This window comes from Plecotus auritus (genome assembly GCF_963455305.1).
Source record: "Plecotus auritus genome assembly, chromosome: 7".
In the NCBI taxonomy this organism is placed as follows: domain Eukaryota; kingdom Metazoa; phylum Chordata; class Mammalia; order Chiroptera; family Vespertilionidae; genus Plecotus; species Plecotus auritus.
The window spans coordinates 134,349,957-134,369,200 of record NC_137774.1 but is presented as its reverse complement, the minus strand read 5'-3'; the positions used below and the strand labels follow the sequence as shown (position 1 = coordinate 134,369,200).

The window sequence follows — 19,244 nt, the reverse complement described above, 5'->3', positions numbered from 1 at the left end:
AGTTGGGAGGGACCAGGTCTGCAAGGGAGGGCAGTTGGGAGGGACCAGGCCTGCAAGGGAGGGCAGTTGGGGGCAATCAAGCCTGCAGGGGAGGGCAGTTAGGGGTGACCAGGCCTGCAGGGGAGGGCAGTTATGGGCAAACAGGCTGGCAGGGGAGCAGTTAGGCATCAATCAGGCTGGCAGGGGAGTGGTTAGGTGGTGATCAGGCTGGCAGGCAGAAGCGGTTAGGGGCAATCAGGAAGGCAGGCAGGCGAGCAGTTGGGAGCCATCAGTCCTGGATTGTGAGAGGGACATCCCTCGAGGGGTCCCAGATTGGAGAGGGTGCAGGCTGGGCTGAGGGACACACACCCCCATGCACGAATTTCATGCACCGGGCCTCTAGTGTGTGTATATATGTATATTTTTGGCAACTTCCTAATAATGAAAAAGTTTTTAATGTTAACCATCATTTCTACACTTGAGAAAATATGCTAAATTATACATCAATTTAAAGATTCTTTAAGAAGTATTATCTTATATATTCATGTTTAGAGATCACAATTTAATTTGTTCATTAATGGATCCTTTTTAGAAGTTGATTTTTTCTAATTCTTATTGTAATTGTATTGTTCTAATCTTGTATTATAAAGGCAGCTGCTTGCCTATCATTTATACTTTCCTCGTTAATCCTGACTCAGTGAATTAACCTTTAATTACATCCGTTAAAATTGAAATGAGCCTCTTGTCTGGCCGGGGCTGCCCCCTTTCAGTGCATGATTCTGATGAAAATTTTTAGGGTTAATGAATATGTCCCATGTCATGTCCGATAGCTGCTAAAGATGTGAGGAGGTAAATGTTACCTTAGAAAGATGTGCTTTAAATTTTTAGGAGATCTGCTCTATTGACAGAAAAATAAAATAAAAATATCTTTAGTTTCTCAGTTTACCATGCTGTATTTTCAGCCGAATTAAGAGAACATTTAAGAAATACAAAGAATGGTTATGAAGATACATTTAATCAAACAACTTAAAGAAATAACTTATTCTCCATTTTACTATCTTAAATAAGTAATAAAAGGAACATGTAAGGAGCACTACAACTTTTTAGATATGTGCTTGATAGGAATTCTCTCAGTGATGTAATAAACTAACATATTAGCAATACAGCCCTTTAAACTGACACCAGTGGGGATGGTCTCTAATGATAAAGCTGGAAAATAGGAAAAGATTAATTTCATTCATTTAGCATACTTTTGATGAGCACCCATTATGTATCAAGCACTGGGAACAGAAAGGCCAATAAAAAGGCCCTGTCCTATCTTACAGAGACTCAGAGTCCAAATCTTATTACTTCTTTCATACTTCTAATGAATACTTCTCATATGCTCATGATGTTTGCTAAAGTATCTCCACTTAATATCCCATAAATGTCTAGAAATTTAGAATTGGAAAGGTTCTTAGAAACAATCTTCAGTCTTCTAATTTCACAGATGACAATCTGAACTGAACTCAAATTTTGGTGTACCAGCTTAAATTTATAAGATAACTTTGTCAGGTCACATATTCTATAAACCATGGATGTCAAAGCCTCACTGAGCATATGAAATAAACAAGTTTCTGAAATTATGTACTTCAAGTATCTTATTATGAAAACTTTCAAATGTATACAAAAACAGAAAGACTAATACAATGAACAAATGGCACTCATCACTAAGTTTCAAAAAGTATCATTTGTCCGATTTTGTTGAATCCAACCTTTTACTCCACTTCTGAATTATTTAAAAGCAAATTGTAGCTATAATCTACTTTTATCAGTAAATACTTTGGTTTGTGTTTCTAGTAAAGACTTTTAAAGAAAACTTTCTATTATCACGCCTGAAAGAAACAAATTCCCTTTAAGTTCATGTAAAATACAGTCAGTGTCCACATTTCCCTGACTATAATACATGTCTTTTCAAAGCTGGTTTGCTTGAATCAGGATTCAAACAAGATGCACATATTACATTTGGTTATATCTCTCTTAATCTAAATTATGCATTTTAAAGCAGAACTTACTAAAATTTTGTTTTTTTTAGCATAAGTGTAAAGGAGATCTTCAGTATTAATTTAACATATGGGGGAGATATTTATATATTCAGTAATGTGGAACAACTGCAAATTTAAAGAAATAACCCTTATTGCTAGGGCTATAAAAGCCATCTGTAATTATATTCCTGAATGATTTGAATAATAGTGTGTCTGATATATTCTAAGATAAGTGGCTTTTACTTTTCTTTGCTATTAGGGTCATATACTGCACTTATCTATTTTTACTCCATGCTCTCCTCTCTCTAGTAATAAATTAGTTTATCAGTGTTAGTTGGGCATGTGCCTGCCCTACAGTTAAGTTCATTTTCTTTTCCTTTGAAGAGTAAGTGTAAGTATCACAATAATATTTTCCATGTTTAGGTCAGGTTTCTGATGGCAAAGATTTAATACTATTAAAATAATATTTAATTTCCATACTATGCCCTGCCATATGTTCAGAAAAATTTTTGGCAAGCTTTATAAAAAGAAGAACAAAGGTAACAAAAGTTAACTTGATGTGTGATTAAATAATAACACATGATTGGCCAATGCATAATAATCTACGATATCTTAAAGCTTAAAAAACATTATTTTTCACTGCAACTATATCAATGTACCATACACAATTTGAAATATAACAGTTGACAGTAACACAAAGTTCAATCAACTTTGCATATGTAAAACAAAATTGCCATAAAAGATTAAATCTTTTCTAAACAAGTGATATTTTTAAAACCTCTTATTATTTCCTATTATAGTACATTTAATTATAATAAATAAAAGTTAAAAACCATACTCTTAGAAAAGAAGTCGGCAGATATTCCGTGAACTAAGCTCTGAAAACAGTGAACCCACAGCAAGCAAAAGGAACTACCACCGCAAAGTAGAAAGAAAAGAATGCCCAAAGCTTTCTTTATCATCTCTTCTTTAACCCTTCAATTTCTTACAAATTTATATACATATTTTCTTTGTTTTGAAAGTGGATTCTTCCTGGTGGAGAATTTTATTATAATGTCAACAAAGCATTATGAGTATTATCCACCAGTCAGGACTTAAGATTGTTAGATTGGCATATATTTGCTCAAGCCAAATAAAAAATATTTTGCAATAAAACCCCTGCAACTGAAAATGAATTACAGTCTCTTTTTAAAAAGTAGCTCCTTTTTATAATCTAGGGAATGAAGCAAATATAGTGCTTTACTAACTCTGAGACTCAGAAGTAGTGTGGAAATAGAGTCGAAGCAATAGTATGGCACACCTTAAAGTTTAATTTAAAAATTAAAGCTACTCATACCCAGAAAAGAATTAAATAAAGAAATAAGATGGGACATGGCTAGGCAATGGAAAAACAAAATACTGTCAAATTTTAATTAAAAAATGTTTTCAATTTAAGCAGACCCAGGCCAGTGATTTTTCATTATTTTTATCACAGTTCCATGACTGCTGACATTCTCATCAGAATAAAGGATTTTTCCCAAATTTAAAATGACAAAATTATTTTTAATTTTGACTTATAATTTCTTTCTCCTCTAAACTCAGGATTTTAACTAGACTTGTCTCTTAGCCTAAGGCTTGATTATATCTTATATTTGCAAAGTACAGTGTAAAAATACAAAAATTTTAAAAAGGGTAGTTGTTTTACCTTATTAGAAAACAAACTTTATCACAGATGTATTATCTTTTGTTTTGGAAATGAGATCACATATTCAAGAAACATCTGGCACACGACCTAGTAAATGCTTATATTAAAAGACTCCCTTCAAAGCAATCTGTCTTGAAGACAAACTAGAAGAAAGCTGGCACTCTGGCAGCACAAGACAAGCAGCCTGGAAAACCACACTAAAATGCCCTAGCCCAGTACAAATGAGAGAGAGAGATTGACTTAAGACAAAAATCCACTTCAGAGAATCAGAAATCAACTTCAATTACAACTGTCATCATTATGATACACAATTATTCTAATAATTCCAAATACTGAAAGCATGTCTGATAGATACTCTTTATGTTCCAATTAATTTCGGATAACTCAAACGGGGTCAGGACCTCATCCCTAATCATGGACAGTTGTAATTTCAATTAATTGCAATCTCTGTCAATAACAAAAGCTCTAAGCCTAGTTGCTAGCCATTTTTAAAAGTTTATTTTAAGTTTATTTTTAATCCCCACCCGAGGATATGTGTGATTGAAGCTGACTGATTTTAGAGAGAGAGGGAGAGAGAAACATTGATGTGAGAGGGAAACACCCTCCCGTACATACCCTGACCAGGGATCGGTCCCACAACCTAGGTATGTGCCCTGAATGGGCTTCTCTAGCTGGGCTTCTCTTTTTGCAACTCTGGTTCTTCTTTCATGGGATGTTCTGGAATTAACTCCTCAATATATTACCTCTATATTCTATAATGATCACTTTTTTAAAGGAACCTTCCTGCACCTTTTGTGTAAGGGATGATGCTCCAACCGAGCCACCAGGCACTAGCCTTTTTTTCTATATTCCTGACAGAACTAAAGATGATAAAATTTGGTGTATAAAAAATGCCTTTTCTTTGCCTCACTCTGCCTGCTCAAATTCAAGTTTATTACTTATGGGTTTTCCTCTTCTTACCCTTCAGCCTGTAAATCCTTGAGGGGGTAGGAAGCCTTAATTAAATTACAGGCTTCTTGGTCATACTGATAAACTAAATGCTATCTTTTTGCTGGTCATGGGAAATTCCAGGTTGGTTACCCTTAACAACCTGCAGAGACCTTAGTTTAATGCTGTTGCTGCTGCTGACTGCACCCTGCCATCTCGAGCCTTTACTCCTTCATTGGTGATGAAGTGATGCTCCGCAGTGCCAATTCAAGGAAAGCAGACAGTGGATAGCATGGACTGTGAAAATTATCCTTCTGCTTCTTATAAGTGAGGAAAAGTAGTTCAGATTTCTAATTTTACACTCTCCTAAATGTCAAAAGTTAAGCTATAATAGTATAGAGGGAAATAGGTGGGACTGTGGAGATTAGCCAATATAAAGTAATAGTATTTTTGTACACAATCAGAGAAACAACAACAAATAAGGACAACTTACAGCCACAGAAATTCCCAAATGGGAAAAAGTATGTCACAAATGAAAGTACTTATTATACTTATTGTAATTACATGTCTTGGAGGCATTTCTTTTTTTATGTTCCCACTTAACTATAAACTCCTGAGGGCAGGAACCTAGCCAATCTTGTTCACTACTATATGTCTGGCACCTGCCTCATATTCTGGCCTGAACAAATACTTGTTGAATGAATAAAACACTTAATTGGCATACCTGTAGTAAGGAATTTGGTTTCACTTAAAGAGAGGTCTGGACTTTGCTTTAGCGCTTGAGAGGTAACCTCTAAACTCTTGGAATTTTCCCAATGATAGCAGTGTCTTTGTAATTCATGGTGGACCCCTGGGGACCATACCTCGCTGGTAGTTTATGCCCATGAAGTGATTCATGGTGGGTCTCTAGATAGCTTATGCTAAGCTATTAACTCAGAATGGGAATGGCTACATCAGAAACACCAATCATATGATTAAAGGACTGGGGCTTTGATCACTGATAACCAGCCTGACCGGGAGGGGAGGGCTGGAGATTGAGTTCAACCATGTTGCAGTAATTCAATCTTGTCTACGCAATAAAGACTCTGGAAGCTTAGTAAGCTTCCCTGGTTGGCAATACTTCAATGCCAGTAGGGTAATGCAGAAGCTTTGAATTTAGAACTCATCCTGAATTGCCTCTATGTATCTCTTCCTTTGGCTGGTTCTAATTTGTATCCTATTGTTATCATAAAACTGTAATCCCAAGTATCTTGCTTTCCTGAGTTCTCTGAGTTGTTCTTGTGAATTATTAAATTTGAGGGTAGTTTTAGGAAACCCCTAAAAACTTCCAGGTGGCCTTAGTAGTCTTGGACTGACTTAACCAGTCTGGAGGGCTGTGCCCTTCACATGGAATTTGGCTAACTCCAAGCAGCATATGGTATCTAATAGAGCTCCTCTTTTTGCAACTCTGGTTTTTCTTTCATGGGATGTTCTTGGAATTAATTCCTCAATATATTACCTCTATATTCTATAATGATCACTTTTCTTAATGAACCTTCCTGCACACTTCCTTTACAAATTTGTAATAATGTAATAACAAAAAATAAAGAAAATACTTAGTGTTTAATATTACAGATGAAATAATCTGAGGCACCAAGAACTAAATCCATTTGCCCAAGGTTGCTCATTTTGTAATGTGCCAGAGCTGTTATTTGAATGCAATCAGTTGGGCTCAAGAGTCTGTGCTTTTAACTGCTACATCATATACTGTTTTGAGTGTCTGCAGTTGGCATATGACTGGCGGAAGGGACAGTAAAGGATGCAAGTAGCTTTAAGGGGTGAAGGCCAGGGATGATAGATGCCCTGCAATGAACAGGACACAATAAAGATTATATACCACGTTTCTCACAACTTTCAAATGTCATGTTGGGCCCTAACCGGTTTGGCTCAGTGGATAGAGAGTCGGCCTGCGGACTGAAAGGTCCCAGGTTCGATTCCGGTCAGGGGCGTGTGCCTGGGTTGCGGGCACATCCCCAGTAGGAGGTGTGCCGGAGGCAGCTGATCGATGTTTCTCTCTCATCGATGTTTCTCTCTCATCGATGTTTCTAACTCTCTAACCTTCTCCTTTCCTCTCTGTAAAAAATCAATAAAATATATTTTTTAAAAAATGTCATGTTGGACATTCATGAGGTGATAACTTGTTTAAAATTACCAATCTCAGAACACCTTACATGTAAGTACAAAGGAGTATTTTTGCAAGGTTTTAATATACTCAATTTTCCAGGAATGCAACTATCAGAAAAAAAATGGTTCCATGTTTTGGAAATGCATGTTATTAATGTCAACATTATAACCCATAGCATTTGAGTTGCTAATACAACACACCAGTCTGCATTTATAGCTGCCATGTTCATGGTAGTTCTACTAGTACATATGAGTGCCAGCATCATTTAACTACTTCATTACATTTCCAGTGCAGTGATGATCAAGAGGTTAACTATTACTTTATTATACATTACTTTTATTTCTTCTTTCTATTCAATTAGGGCAACATGTTGATTTTGAAATTATGGATGTACTCTCATCTATGAAGTTCATTTCAGGATTCAAAAGGCTCCCATATTTGTTGAGGACACACACCATTATATGAGGGCTATCATTTTTAAGGGTTTTTCTTTGAGTTCTCCTCTGATGACTTTAGTCCATGTCTTTCTAAATTTGTACACACAATTTGTTGCTTCATATTCTTTTTAAAGTACTGTTTTGAGGGCTGGAGGCAAGATTAGGAGCCATTCTGCATCAGACTATTCAATTTATTTCTACATAAATAAACCTTTTCAAAGTTCTACTTTTTCTTTGTTTAAAGATCTACTCCTTTCCTTATTTCTGGTGCTGGTGGACTTCTGGTTGCCATTCTTATTACTGCCGTTTGATCATTCTGGTAGCTTGTGGGGATGAGTGTTAGGATCCTGCTTCACTAGCCGCACCACCGGGAGTCCGTTTGTGCACACTCTTTGGATAGAGTGCTTTTCTTTTCCTTTGAAGAGACCATTCCAATGCATATTTTCCTTCATTTAAAAGGATGAATCTTTAATTACTTTGTGATGAATTAAAATTTACTATAACTTTTCTAATCACAACTGCATTCTTCTTATAGCTAATAAAGTGTGAGAGTCTACTCAGGGTCCATTATCACATCACTTGTGAAAATATTAGTTAATATTGACTGAGCAATGACAATGTGCCAGTCACTGTTCTAACAGCTTTACATTTATTATCTCATTAATCTCACAACAATCCTGTGAGTTAGATATTATCTTCACAGGAAACTGAGGTACAGAAAAGTTACCTACCAATTTGCCCCAAATAACATAACTAGTAAATGGCCAAGAAGGGATTTGCACCCTGGTTATCTGATATCAGCCCAAGAGGTTTATCCACTACTTTACTACCTCCCAAGTTTTTAGGGGCCTCCTTTCCCCTCAAGGACTAACTGCTTCACGCTACGTTTTTTTTATTACCACTTTCTCTTTACAGCCTACCACAAATACTCAATAAATATTTATTACTTAAATAAGTGAAAGACTTATCTGCTTATTTTCACTGCTTTCCCCCCATCTCTTTTAATCTACATTTTCCTTTTAGAAAAAAAAAAAAAAAGGCAAACTAAAATCCCAAATACAGTTCTTGCTCATTTCTGAGTGGTTAGAAGATAACTGCACTCTATAGCTTAAAAACAACATTATAAGCTTAATAGTTTTCACCTATACTTTCTAAGTGAGCTGACCAAAGCTAAACAGAAATGCATGTAGCTCTTCTGAGTATTTCATGACCTTGCAATCACACTTGCGTCGACCTTGCAATCACACTTGCGTCGAAGGGGGAATTTATAGCAATAATCTGCACGAATTGGGCACTCCTCTCTCCCACTCCAGCAGAGCAGCTCTATGCTCCAGGGCAGCTCAGGTCACCAATTACGCACCCCTGCCAGCCCTGGAACCAGTGATGCACCAGATCTATTCAAGCTACCTGTGCTCGCATCAGAACTCACTGTTCTATCTCCTAGTTTGTCAGATTTCTGACACAAATTAACAGAAGGTCAAGTAGATTATATATCCTAGTCAGCATGCTTGATTTAGGGTGAAAGGTCAGTGATCTAATATGCTAACACAGAAAAAGTTCTTGTTCTTTCTCTCCCTAGATTGACTCAGTTGGTAACTCAGTTGGTTAGAGCATCATCGCAATATGCTATGGTTGTGGGTTCAATCTCTGGTCAAGGCATATACAAAAATCAATCAATGAATGCATGAATGAATGGGACAACAAATCGATGTTTCTCTCTCTCCCTAAAATCAACTAAAAAAATAAAAATAAAAATAAAAAGTGATTACAGTTTCAGATTCTATGACAGGCTGATGAAGGAGGCATTATTTTGAGATAGGCAAGCCTCTGGCCTCTCTTCTAATCACACCCCATAAATAACACTAAAGAATTTAGACACCAAAGCATGTAAGTAAATGCATACTGATACAACAGAGAGAAACACAATATTGAATTTTCAAATGGAAACAGTTCCATAATTTTAATAGCCTAAGGTAAAAAAAAACACAGCATGGTAGAAACAGAATGATTATGAGAATAAAAGTCTGTTAATGTAGACAATAATTCTTTATGGTAGAAATTTATGTATATAAACTAACTCAAAGTGGCAAAGAACCCTTATATATTACAGATGGAGAACAGTGCCAGAGAAAAATGTACACATAATTAAATGTGGATAACTTGCAGAAGTAAACTGAGATGACAATGGTTTGAGTAGAGCAAATTAAAAAATATTTACAGACTGAAAAAAGGTCAAATAAAAAATGCATGTGTTAGAGGAGGAATTGTTCAAGACTAAGAATCTACTTCAATTCTTTGCATTTTAATAAAAACGATGCAATGGCATCATTTAAAAACCAAGTTAATGTATTTTGAAAATTACTTACGTTGATGATTGATGAAGAAGTTGACAAATTTAAACCTTCAAGATCAGCTATCAAGCTTGGAGAAAGAGCTGGTGTGGGACGTGCAATTGGAACAGATACCGGGTTAACTGGAAGAAAAGGCCCAAATTAGCAAATGTGCATGAAAATTTAATTCATATTATTAAAAGCAACATTTTTATTTTGTTAGTAAGTCTAATTAAATTACATTGATTAATAAATTTATGGCAATGCTATTTGACATCTTGATGTAGTCAAGTTATTAACAAGTCATGGCAATTATTAGTCTTAGCTCTCAAAACATAATGGCAAATCCTATAACAAAATAAGGATATAAATATCTTGAGTAATAATTTTTGAAAAATTTTATCACATAACATTATCACTAACGTTTATCATCCAGCAACTTCACTAAAAGAAAAAAAAAAGAATTAAAAATTAAGAAACATTTTTTTCAGACTAATATAAACAATAACAATAGCTTTCAAGAGAGTTCTCCAGTTGAGTTAGAAGTCTTAAAAGGGTGTTTAAATACTTTCTCTATTTTATTCTCCACTGTAATAATTACAGGGCACAGACTACCTAATTCACTTGTAATCATACTTGTCAGCAAAAGCTATGTGCTGGCTAGGGAGCACTTTCAGCGCCAGACGGTCACCATGAAGTCCGCCGCAAAAACCGCCAACGCCACTTCAAAGCCGCAAGATCCAGATTCCCTGCTCTCCAAGGAGCTGCGGCAGAAGTACAGCGTCCGCTCCATGCCCATTCGCAAAGACCACAAGGTCCAGGTGGTTCAAGGACACTACAAAGGTCAGCAAATCGGCAAGGTAGTGCAGGTGTACAGGAAGAAATATGCCATCTACATCGAGTGGGTGCTGCATGAGTAGGCTAACGGCACAATTGTCCACGTGGGCATTCACCCCAGCAAAGTGGTTATCACTGGCTAAAACTGGACAAAGATCAGAAAAAAATTCTTGAACACAAAGCCAAACCTCGACAAGTTGGAAAAGAGAAAAGCAAATATAAGGAAGAACTTGCTGAGAAAATGCAGGAATAAGTATAACCTGTGGTGCAACCACAGCTTAGCTTTAGGTTTTTAGCCTGGTGTGTATTCCTTTGAAACTTTTCTAGGTGTCTCTGGAATATTTCTTCCCTTCCTGGTTTGTTATTGATATATGGCTCTGTAAATCTATTGTTGCTGTTTTGATTAATTTTATAAATAACAATTGGAAAGGTTTCTTTAAAAAAAAGCTATGTGCTAGATAAAAATAAATGTTTATTCTAGGACTCCTATGTACTAGAGATCAGATACCTGAAAGTTTGAAAATTTTTTTAAATGCAAATCTGATCATGTTACTTCCCTCCTTATAACTCTTAAAAAGCTCACAATTGCCTGCAAATGTCCAAATCTTTAATTAAGTGCACAAGGTGCTCTATGATCTAGCTCAGCATTATCCAATAGGACTTTCTGTGATGATGGAAATGTTTTGTAGCTGAGCTGTCCAATGTGATGGCCAGAGGCAAACACACCTAAGGCACTCTTGAAATGTTGCTATAATGACTAAAGAACTGCATTTTTAATCAATTTAAATTTTAGTAGCTATGTATGGTCAGTGGCCACTATATTGGAAAGCTCAGGTCTAGCTTACCTCCAAATTTATCAGCTGCTACCGAATAATATTTCCCAAGATCTTATTTCATGTCCTTGAGCCTTTTATTTTTTATTCCTAGAAGGTTCTTCTCTGTCTTGCTCACTTTGCAACTACTACCCATTAAGATACCACTTGGGAAAGTACACCTGACTCACCTAAACACAGCTTATATGTGCCTTCCTTGTTACACAGAAATGCATGGATATACCTTCTACAACCATATTTCTCTCGTAATACAAATTTGTCTTTATATGTTTTTATTTCTACTAGTCTGTATAAGCACTAGTAGAAATAAGTACTAAGTAACTGCTCAACTGTTTGCTGAGTGAAATAAATGGAAACTTGAAAGAAGTTTTAGCTTCCTTCAAATTCTCACTCCAAAATAATACTATAAAGTAACATTTACTTAATTTGACATCATTTTTCAAAGCAACATTTTTTCATTTTAGTCTCACAATATCCCATAAATTAGACAGAACAAGTATTTATTCATAAAGTTAGCAAATATTTCTTGAATGAGAGCAAGGGAGAGACAACATTCAAATTATGGTTCAAGATACGGTCCCTGTCTTCAAATAACTGAACACCTAATTAATAAAAAAAAGATAAACATGCTTGATGTAAAAAAAAAAAAAAGTAACAATACAGTCCATAAATGATATTGCCAAAAGAATAAAAATTTCAAAGGAAATCTATTCTATATATATATAAAAGCCTAAGCAACTGTCATGACCGGATGACCAGACTACTGGATCACCAGTCAGTAGCTATGATGCTCACTGACCACCAGGGGGCAGACGCTCAATACAGGAGCTGCCCCCTGGTGGTCAGTGCACTCCCACAGCCAACATCCCACAGTCCCTCTCCCCAGCTGGTCAGCCCGATTGGCCCCAATCGCTGGCCAGGCTGAGGGACCGCACCCATGCAAGAATTCATGCACCGGGCCTCTAGTCTTAAATAAAATCTCAACATATACAATAGAAAGAGCAGAGTGGAATTGGGTGAAGGAGAAATGGAGCCCTTGCTTTCTCGTTTGCACTCCTTTGCTGTGCCTGAGGCACCACTACAAATCCCCAGGCTTCCTTAGATATATGTTGAAAACCACTATATAGTTAAGCAAGTGCCATGGGGAGTTGGAAAAAAAAAAAAAAAGGATCAATGGGGATATGGTGGTAAGAGAAGGCTTCATGGATAGGAGAGAATAAAGTCTAGTTTTTCAGTAAGGTAGGATCTGAATAAAAGGAAAGAAAGAAATTGGTTAATTACTGGGTAAGAAAATATAAACAAAGGCTGAGAGGTAGAAAATTGGAAAGCTAAGAGGGTTGGATTTATCTTGTACACTAAAGGGAACAGTTAAAAATCTACCAAAAAGAGGATATCAAGTGATAGTATAAAGGGACAGACTGAAGAAGGAGCATTTAGGTTGGCAGTGAGGAAGAATTTACAATAGTGTTGGCAAGATGTGAAAAGCACTGAAGTAAGATAATGGCAGTGAAAAGACAGAAAAGACATTTATACTAAAGAAATTGTAAACTGAGGCATAAGGAGATCGAGGCTTGCCAATATCATAAAACAAGTGAATGTAGAACCACAGTAGAACTAAAAATGGGTTCTTCTAACTTGGATCAAAATATGTTGCCTTTCCAAGCAGCAGGTAACTTTTCTGGTGGATTCTAAATGCATGTTTGTCCGTCCATCAATCCATCCATCCAAAATATTACATGCCCATGTTTAATAATAAAAAGTGAGTTTAAAAAAGCCTCTCATTTCAACTATGGCTCAGCTAAAGATTTAGGAAAAAGGTAAAAGACTAGAGAGGAAAATTCATACCACAGACTAGTTTGACTCCTAAAAAAAAAAGATAGGTTTTTAATATCATTTTAGAAGGTAGAAGCTCTGGTATTAAGGAAATGATTACACATCTGTTTACAGGTCCGGCAAGATGAAAGCTGACACTGAAACTTTATCCTAAATTGGATTCTGAGGCCAGCTGCCGATGCTGAAGTATTTAATTAATGTGTAAAAAACAAAATGACTCTATGCAGTTTTTTTACTAACATGGCATAGAAATTAAAATGAGATACCATTTCCACCTATCATATTGGCAAAGGCAATTTTTAAATGACACAAATTTCAGTACAGGTAAGGGTATAAAGAATCTGGCATCTCATACTAATACTGTGTAAGGTGGTATAAGCTTTGTGGAAGGCAATTTTACCAACAAAATTCTTTAAAGCGTTTGTCCCAGCAATTCTACTCCTGGGAATTTATCTTAAGGAAACAGTCATGGAGATAATGCAATAATATACTTATGGTGATGTGTACTGCTTCACTGATTATGATAGCAAAAAATGGAAACACGATAAATGTATAACAATAGTAAACCTGTTAAAGAGAATTTATTACAAGAATATAAAGAATAACCATGCAGTCATTAAAAATAAGGTTTTTAAAGAATATTTATGGCACGGAAAGGAATGTGTATGATAAAAAGAGAAAGAAGCAAATAATAAAACTATGTCAGTATGATTCAATCTGGGGGAAGAGGGATTTGAAAAGAACTTGAACTGACTGTAGGATTAAAACACATTTTTTATTTTTCTTTCTTTTTTTAAATAAGAAATTAATATTTTTGGTAGCATACAGGGCTTTTGCCAGTTCCATAAGTTCAGAGGGGGAAAAAACCTCTACAAAAAGTTTTTTCTTTATTAAAGTATATTTAATAAAATAATTATATAATTATTTTTCTGATCAAAGTTTTGCTTTAAACTTTAAGAAGTAAAACTTTCACACATAATAATTTAATGTGAAGTCATTTAACTGGTTGGCATCTTTGTTGGCATCATCTCCGTCCATCATAGCTCATCCTTACATATGCTTATCACATGCCAAGCACAACTTTAAGTGCTTTTACATTTATCAACTCATTTAATCCTACTAATGCTTCTAAAAAAGTATTGCTATTATCCCAATTTTATAGATAAAGCAACTAAAGCACAAGAGATTAAATGACATGCCCAAAGTTACATACCTAGTAAGTAATAGAACTGGGATTTGAACGACGGCCCGCGGGCCGGATCCGGCCCGTTCGGCTGTTCTATCCGGCCCTTGGAGCAGAAAGAGCGGAGGGTTCTCTTGCTCTCCCCTCCGTTCCTTTACTTTGAACTTATATTAGTTCACACAAACACTCCATCCATGCTTTTGTTCCGGCCCTCCGGTCCAGTTTAAGAACCCATTGTGGCCCTCGAGTCAAAAAGTTTGCCCACCCCTGGGCCCCATTGTCCTCTTAGCCACTCCACGCTACTGCCTGTACTGTAATTTACTCAACAATATGATATCACATATTGTAAGGCATATCTGAAGCATGATTACTGTCGGGTGATATACATTTTTAAAAGACTTCACAGTTAGTTGTAGTAATAGTGTAATTACATAGGTTTATGTTTCCTATAAAAGAGCACCAGAATATGATTGCTGCTTTACGATCATCCTATTGAGATGACATGGTATGGGGTACTAAGAAATATTTTAATTTCCATAACCATAAAATATCACTGGAAAAGAGAAAGCATATTGCTACTTCTAAGCCTAATCTATCATAAGGCCATACATTACCTCAGCATAAATATTTTCTAATGTATTATCAACTGACCTCATGAAATAGTCATGTAATTTCATAACCTAAAGGAACTGTAGAAATTATCAGCCATTTATTTTTCACTTTACAAATGAATAAAATGAGACACAAATTAACTCAATTGATTAAAGGGCTCTGATTTCCAACAGATACAGTAAGGAAATATCAAGTTACTTATTCAAACCACAGAACTGTTTTTAGTACCCAGTCCATTGCTAGGGTTGCTAAGTACACTTCCTTAGAGAGAAACAATGATTACTTCAGGCAGCAGAGAGCTCTCACTCTTCCTTGCAGTTACTTCCCTTACTTTCTACCTCCAACTGCTTACTAATTCTTACTCTCAGCTCAAGCGTTATGTTACATCTGGAAACTGTTAGATGGGTTAGGTACCCCAATACCCAACAGCATTCTGGGCATATCTCTATCTCATTTCATTTATAATGTGTCAATCTAATGGTCACTTTATGTGTTTCCCCTATGACATTCTGAGAGTTCCTTGGGTAGGAACAATGTTGTATCCATTTAGAAACTCTCATAGCAAGTATTTATTTAATAAATGTTTTCTGAAGACATAGATATATTCAGTACTTGTAATTTTCCTGATATGCAGTGTGTACCAAACAACCTCTGTGGGTTATGATGTGCCTCTTATATGAAACAAGAAATGTGTCTGCTCCCCTTTCAAATTCTTTTATTTATTTATTTTTATTTCAGAGAGGAAGGAGAAGGAGAGACAGAAACATCAATGATGAGAGAGAATCATTGATTGGCTGCCTCCTGCACAATTCCCACTGGGGATCGAGCCCAAAACCTGGGCATGTGCCCTGGACCGGAATCCAACCCGTGACCCTTCAGTCTGCAGGCCAATGCTCTATCCACTGAGCCAAACCGGCTAGGGCTCTGCTCCCTTTCCAAACTAATCAAATTGTTACAGCTAAGAACTCATGCAAATGGAAAATAACTTCTTAATTTTTGATCAACAAACTGCTTGCCATGGACAATGGAGAACTAATATATTCAGGCTAATAAGTAGCATATAATGAAGTCAATATTTTAAGAGCCATTATCAACACTGCTTTTCTCCCATAACATTCTACTTGTCTGTATCTGTAAATACAGATCATACTTCTGCCACAAGCCTTTGTAGCTTTTTGTTTTCCTCCTCATTTTGTTACTACACTTTGCAACTCTATTAGATCTCTTACATAAGTTGTTACCTGTTCAGGTATCTGGATCCCTGACTACATCTGTAAGATAAATTCCTAGAAAAGAATTGCTAGGTCAAAATTGGTAGGTGTATACAATTTAAATTTTAAGAGATATTGTTAAAATGACTCCAAAAAGCTACACCTATATATATGCCTATCAAAAACATATGTAGAATGCCGGTTTCTCTAAACCTTTGCAATAATGGATGTTGCTTTAAAATCTTTGCCAATAGGTAAAAAATGATGTAAACTTTAAAATCTTCACCAATAGGTGAAAAATTATCCAAATTTGGCTCCAATTTTATTTTTATTTCTCTATATTAAGTATGTCTCTGTATCATATATTTTGATTTCCCTATATTAAGGAATTTGTCATGAAACAGTCCAGGTAAATAATATAAATACAACAGCTTTATGTTCTGTTTATAAGAATGAAACAACCTACAAACATAACTCACCTCTAGCATGGGAAAACTATATTGAAAAATGATAGTAGTTTAATATTCATTAAGTCTTACTTGTTACTCTTGTAGTGCAAAACGTACCTACCAACGAAGTCAATTCCACTCTTTTTCTCACAACGAAGAAGATGGGTATACATCTTTGCACACCTGGGTTAGTATATTTGTATGATTCTAAGTTCTTAGAAGTGGGTGTGCTGAGACAAAGATTTTTTTGCAGTTAAAATACTGATAGATATAGCCATTCTGGCCTCCAAAAGCTTTTTGTACCTAATTCTGTTTCCATCAAAAGTGTGGCAAGTGGAAGATGGTGGTGTACTTTATATTTGTAATTACTTTCCTTATTCCCTACCTCCTTAAGTTAGATATCTCAATCCCCATAGTCAACATTTAACAATGTAGGAAGTTGTAAAATATAGATAACTAGAGGCCCGGTGCCTGAAAATTCATGCACTGGAGGGGGGGGTCCCTTAGCCAGCCTGCCCCTCTCATAATCCAGGAGCCCTCAGGAGTGAGAGGCAACCTGGTGATCAGGGGAAAGCGACGCCCCATCACACCTCTGCTGCTGCCACTGCTGGCAGCGCAAGCCTCAGCCAGCCCTGGTTACCTGAGCCTCAGGCGGCCCAGGGCGGCTGGGCAGCCGCCATCCAAGGCTCGCCTGCACCTTGGGCCGGCCCTCGGCGGCTTGGGGGCTGAGGGGACTGGGGGACTCCAGAGGCAGGCATGCCGAGTGGCCGGGCCCGCCCCCAGGCGGGGCTGAGGGGACTGGGTGCCACCATCTTTGAGGGCAGGGCAGTCAATTAGCATATTCCCTCCTTATTGGCTGTGAGCACTGCCATCTTTGTGACGGGTGAGGGTCAATTAGCATATTCCCTCTTTATTAGATAGGATTATTTACTAAAACAAGTATATATTACTAAAGCAAAAGATCTTAAAATGAATTTGTGCACTTTTGTCTGAACAATTATATTTATTCAAGTAATACATAGATTAGATTAAAAGATATGAAGATACTGAATAGATTAAAGACACTAATAAAACCAATTTCTAAAATTTTCTTGCTATATTCATCTATAAATTTTTTATAATAGATGTTAATATACTTGGAGACATGTAAATGAAAGGTACTCCAAAAATAAAACATGTTGCTAAATACAGAAGAAAAAATTTTAATTTTAATACTTACAATCATCTAGATCAAGAAGTGAAACATCTTTGGTAACAAGATTTCTATCTTGCTTTATTTTTGTTTCTTTCTCCTATAAAATAAGAAATATATAATTTATTGCATGTTCTATTTAAAAAACCTAAGAGGTAGTCCTTTATGTTTTAAAACAAACATTTTCCTCTGCATAATCTTATAAGAAAAATAAACTTCTATGTGGGTACACAAAACGGTTGTTTTGAATCAAAATTTTTATTTCAGTTAGCATATAGTATTTATCCACCATGCAAACTGTTAATTATTTTAAAATATTTGGTGTTTAAAGATTATAAAGAACCTTCAAAAGAAAACTTAAAGGGAAATAATTATTTTATAATCTGACAACATTTTGCTAACATAAAAAATGTAATGTGGCCCTGGCCAGGTAGCTCAGTTGATTAGAGTGTTGCTCTAATATGCCAAGGTTGAGGTTTTGATCTCCGGTAAAAACACATACAAGGAGAAACCAACAAATCCATAAATAAGTATAACAACAAATCAATGTTTCTCTCTCTCTTCCTTCCTCTCTCTACAAAAAAAAAAAAAAAAAAAAAGTAATGTGGCTCTTTGTTAGAAAGAGTACAAATATTCTTGAAAATAATTTTTAAATAAGTTGATTTAAGAAAAAAACACTCAAACAATTTATGAGATGGTCAATGGCATGCGATAGATTAGCCTTGCTGAGATGTAGTTTGTGACATACATTGTACCAGGTACTTAATATTTCAACACTGGGTTGGTTGTGTCAGACTTCTTCTGCCAAAGGTATTCATTAAAATCTAAAAATGGGCCTGGCCGGACATTTTCAGGTTCCTGCTCTTTAGGATGAAAAAAATTCACTTAGTTTCTTTACTGTTTTCCTTTGGGGAGAGTATTTCAAAACATACCTACACATAATTAGGGCTTCCTCTACCTCAAATTTGCTTATTCAGTCTACTATATTTTTGAAACTTGGATAACCATGGACTAGAAAAGTGTCTCTAAGCCTCAGGTATACATAGTTTGCTTAGAGAGTCAGAAAAAAATGTGTTATCTTTAAAAAAAAATCAAGTGCAGTATGGAGTAGCACCATCAACAATTAAAGACAAACAAAGATTAGGGTGTTAAATAGATGTATTTGAATCAAGGTCATCACTTATCTTTATAATGTTTACCTTCTTTTTGCATTAAATCTTCTCTAATTAAAGGCCAAACTTAAGTTTTTGCTAAAATGTTTTTGTTTGGTCACTCATTCAATCGTTAATAGATATATATATAATTTTTAATATGTATCAGATTCTGTGCTAAGCAATGGAAGTAACACACCCAAAACAGACATAGTCCCTGCTTCAGATAACTTACAATTTATCAAAGGAGTTTATAGCTTATTGTATATGTAAATTATTATAAATATGTTTGAAGTATTTTTTTCTAACCACAAAAAATTAGCAAGCTATTACCACACCATGCCTGCGTGAACAAGAGCAATACACCAAATTTCATGTTAGGTAACATTTTTAAAAGA

General features: G+C 35.8%; 1 protein-coding gene across 4 annotated transcripts in view; it reads right to left on the bottom strand.

The window, feature by feature from the left end:
* AP3B1 (adaptor related protein complex 3 subunit beta 1) overlaps positions 1–19,244 on the bottom strand; it is a 215,024-nt gene that overhangs the window by 54,301 nt on the left and 141,479 nt on the right. For 2 of the 4 annotated variants that reach the window (XR_013961150.1, XM_080679402.1), the window contains exons 21-23: positions 17,723–17,795; positions 9,969–9,989; positions 9,582–9,688 (exon numbers count right to left, since the gene is read on the bottom strand). Coding sequence is in view for 2 of the 4 variants with exons in the window: in XM_080679402.1 (XP_080535528.1) it covers positions 9,582–9,688; positions 9,969–9,989; positions 17,723–17,795 (201 nt within the window). In the remaining 2 variants the exon portion in view is untranslated. The remainder of the gene's footprint in view (positions 1–9,581; positions 9,689–9,968; positions 9,990–17,722; positions 17,796–19,244) is intronic. The other 2 variants (XR_013961151.1, XM_080679403.1) reach the window with 1 other exon arrangement.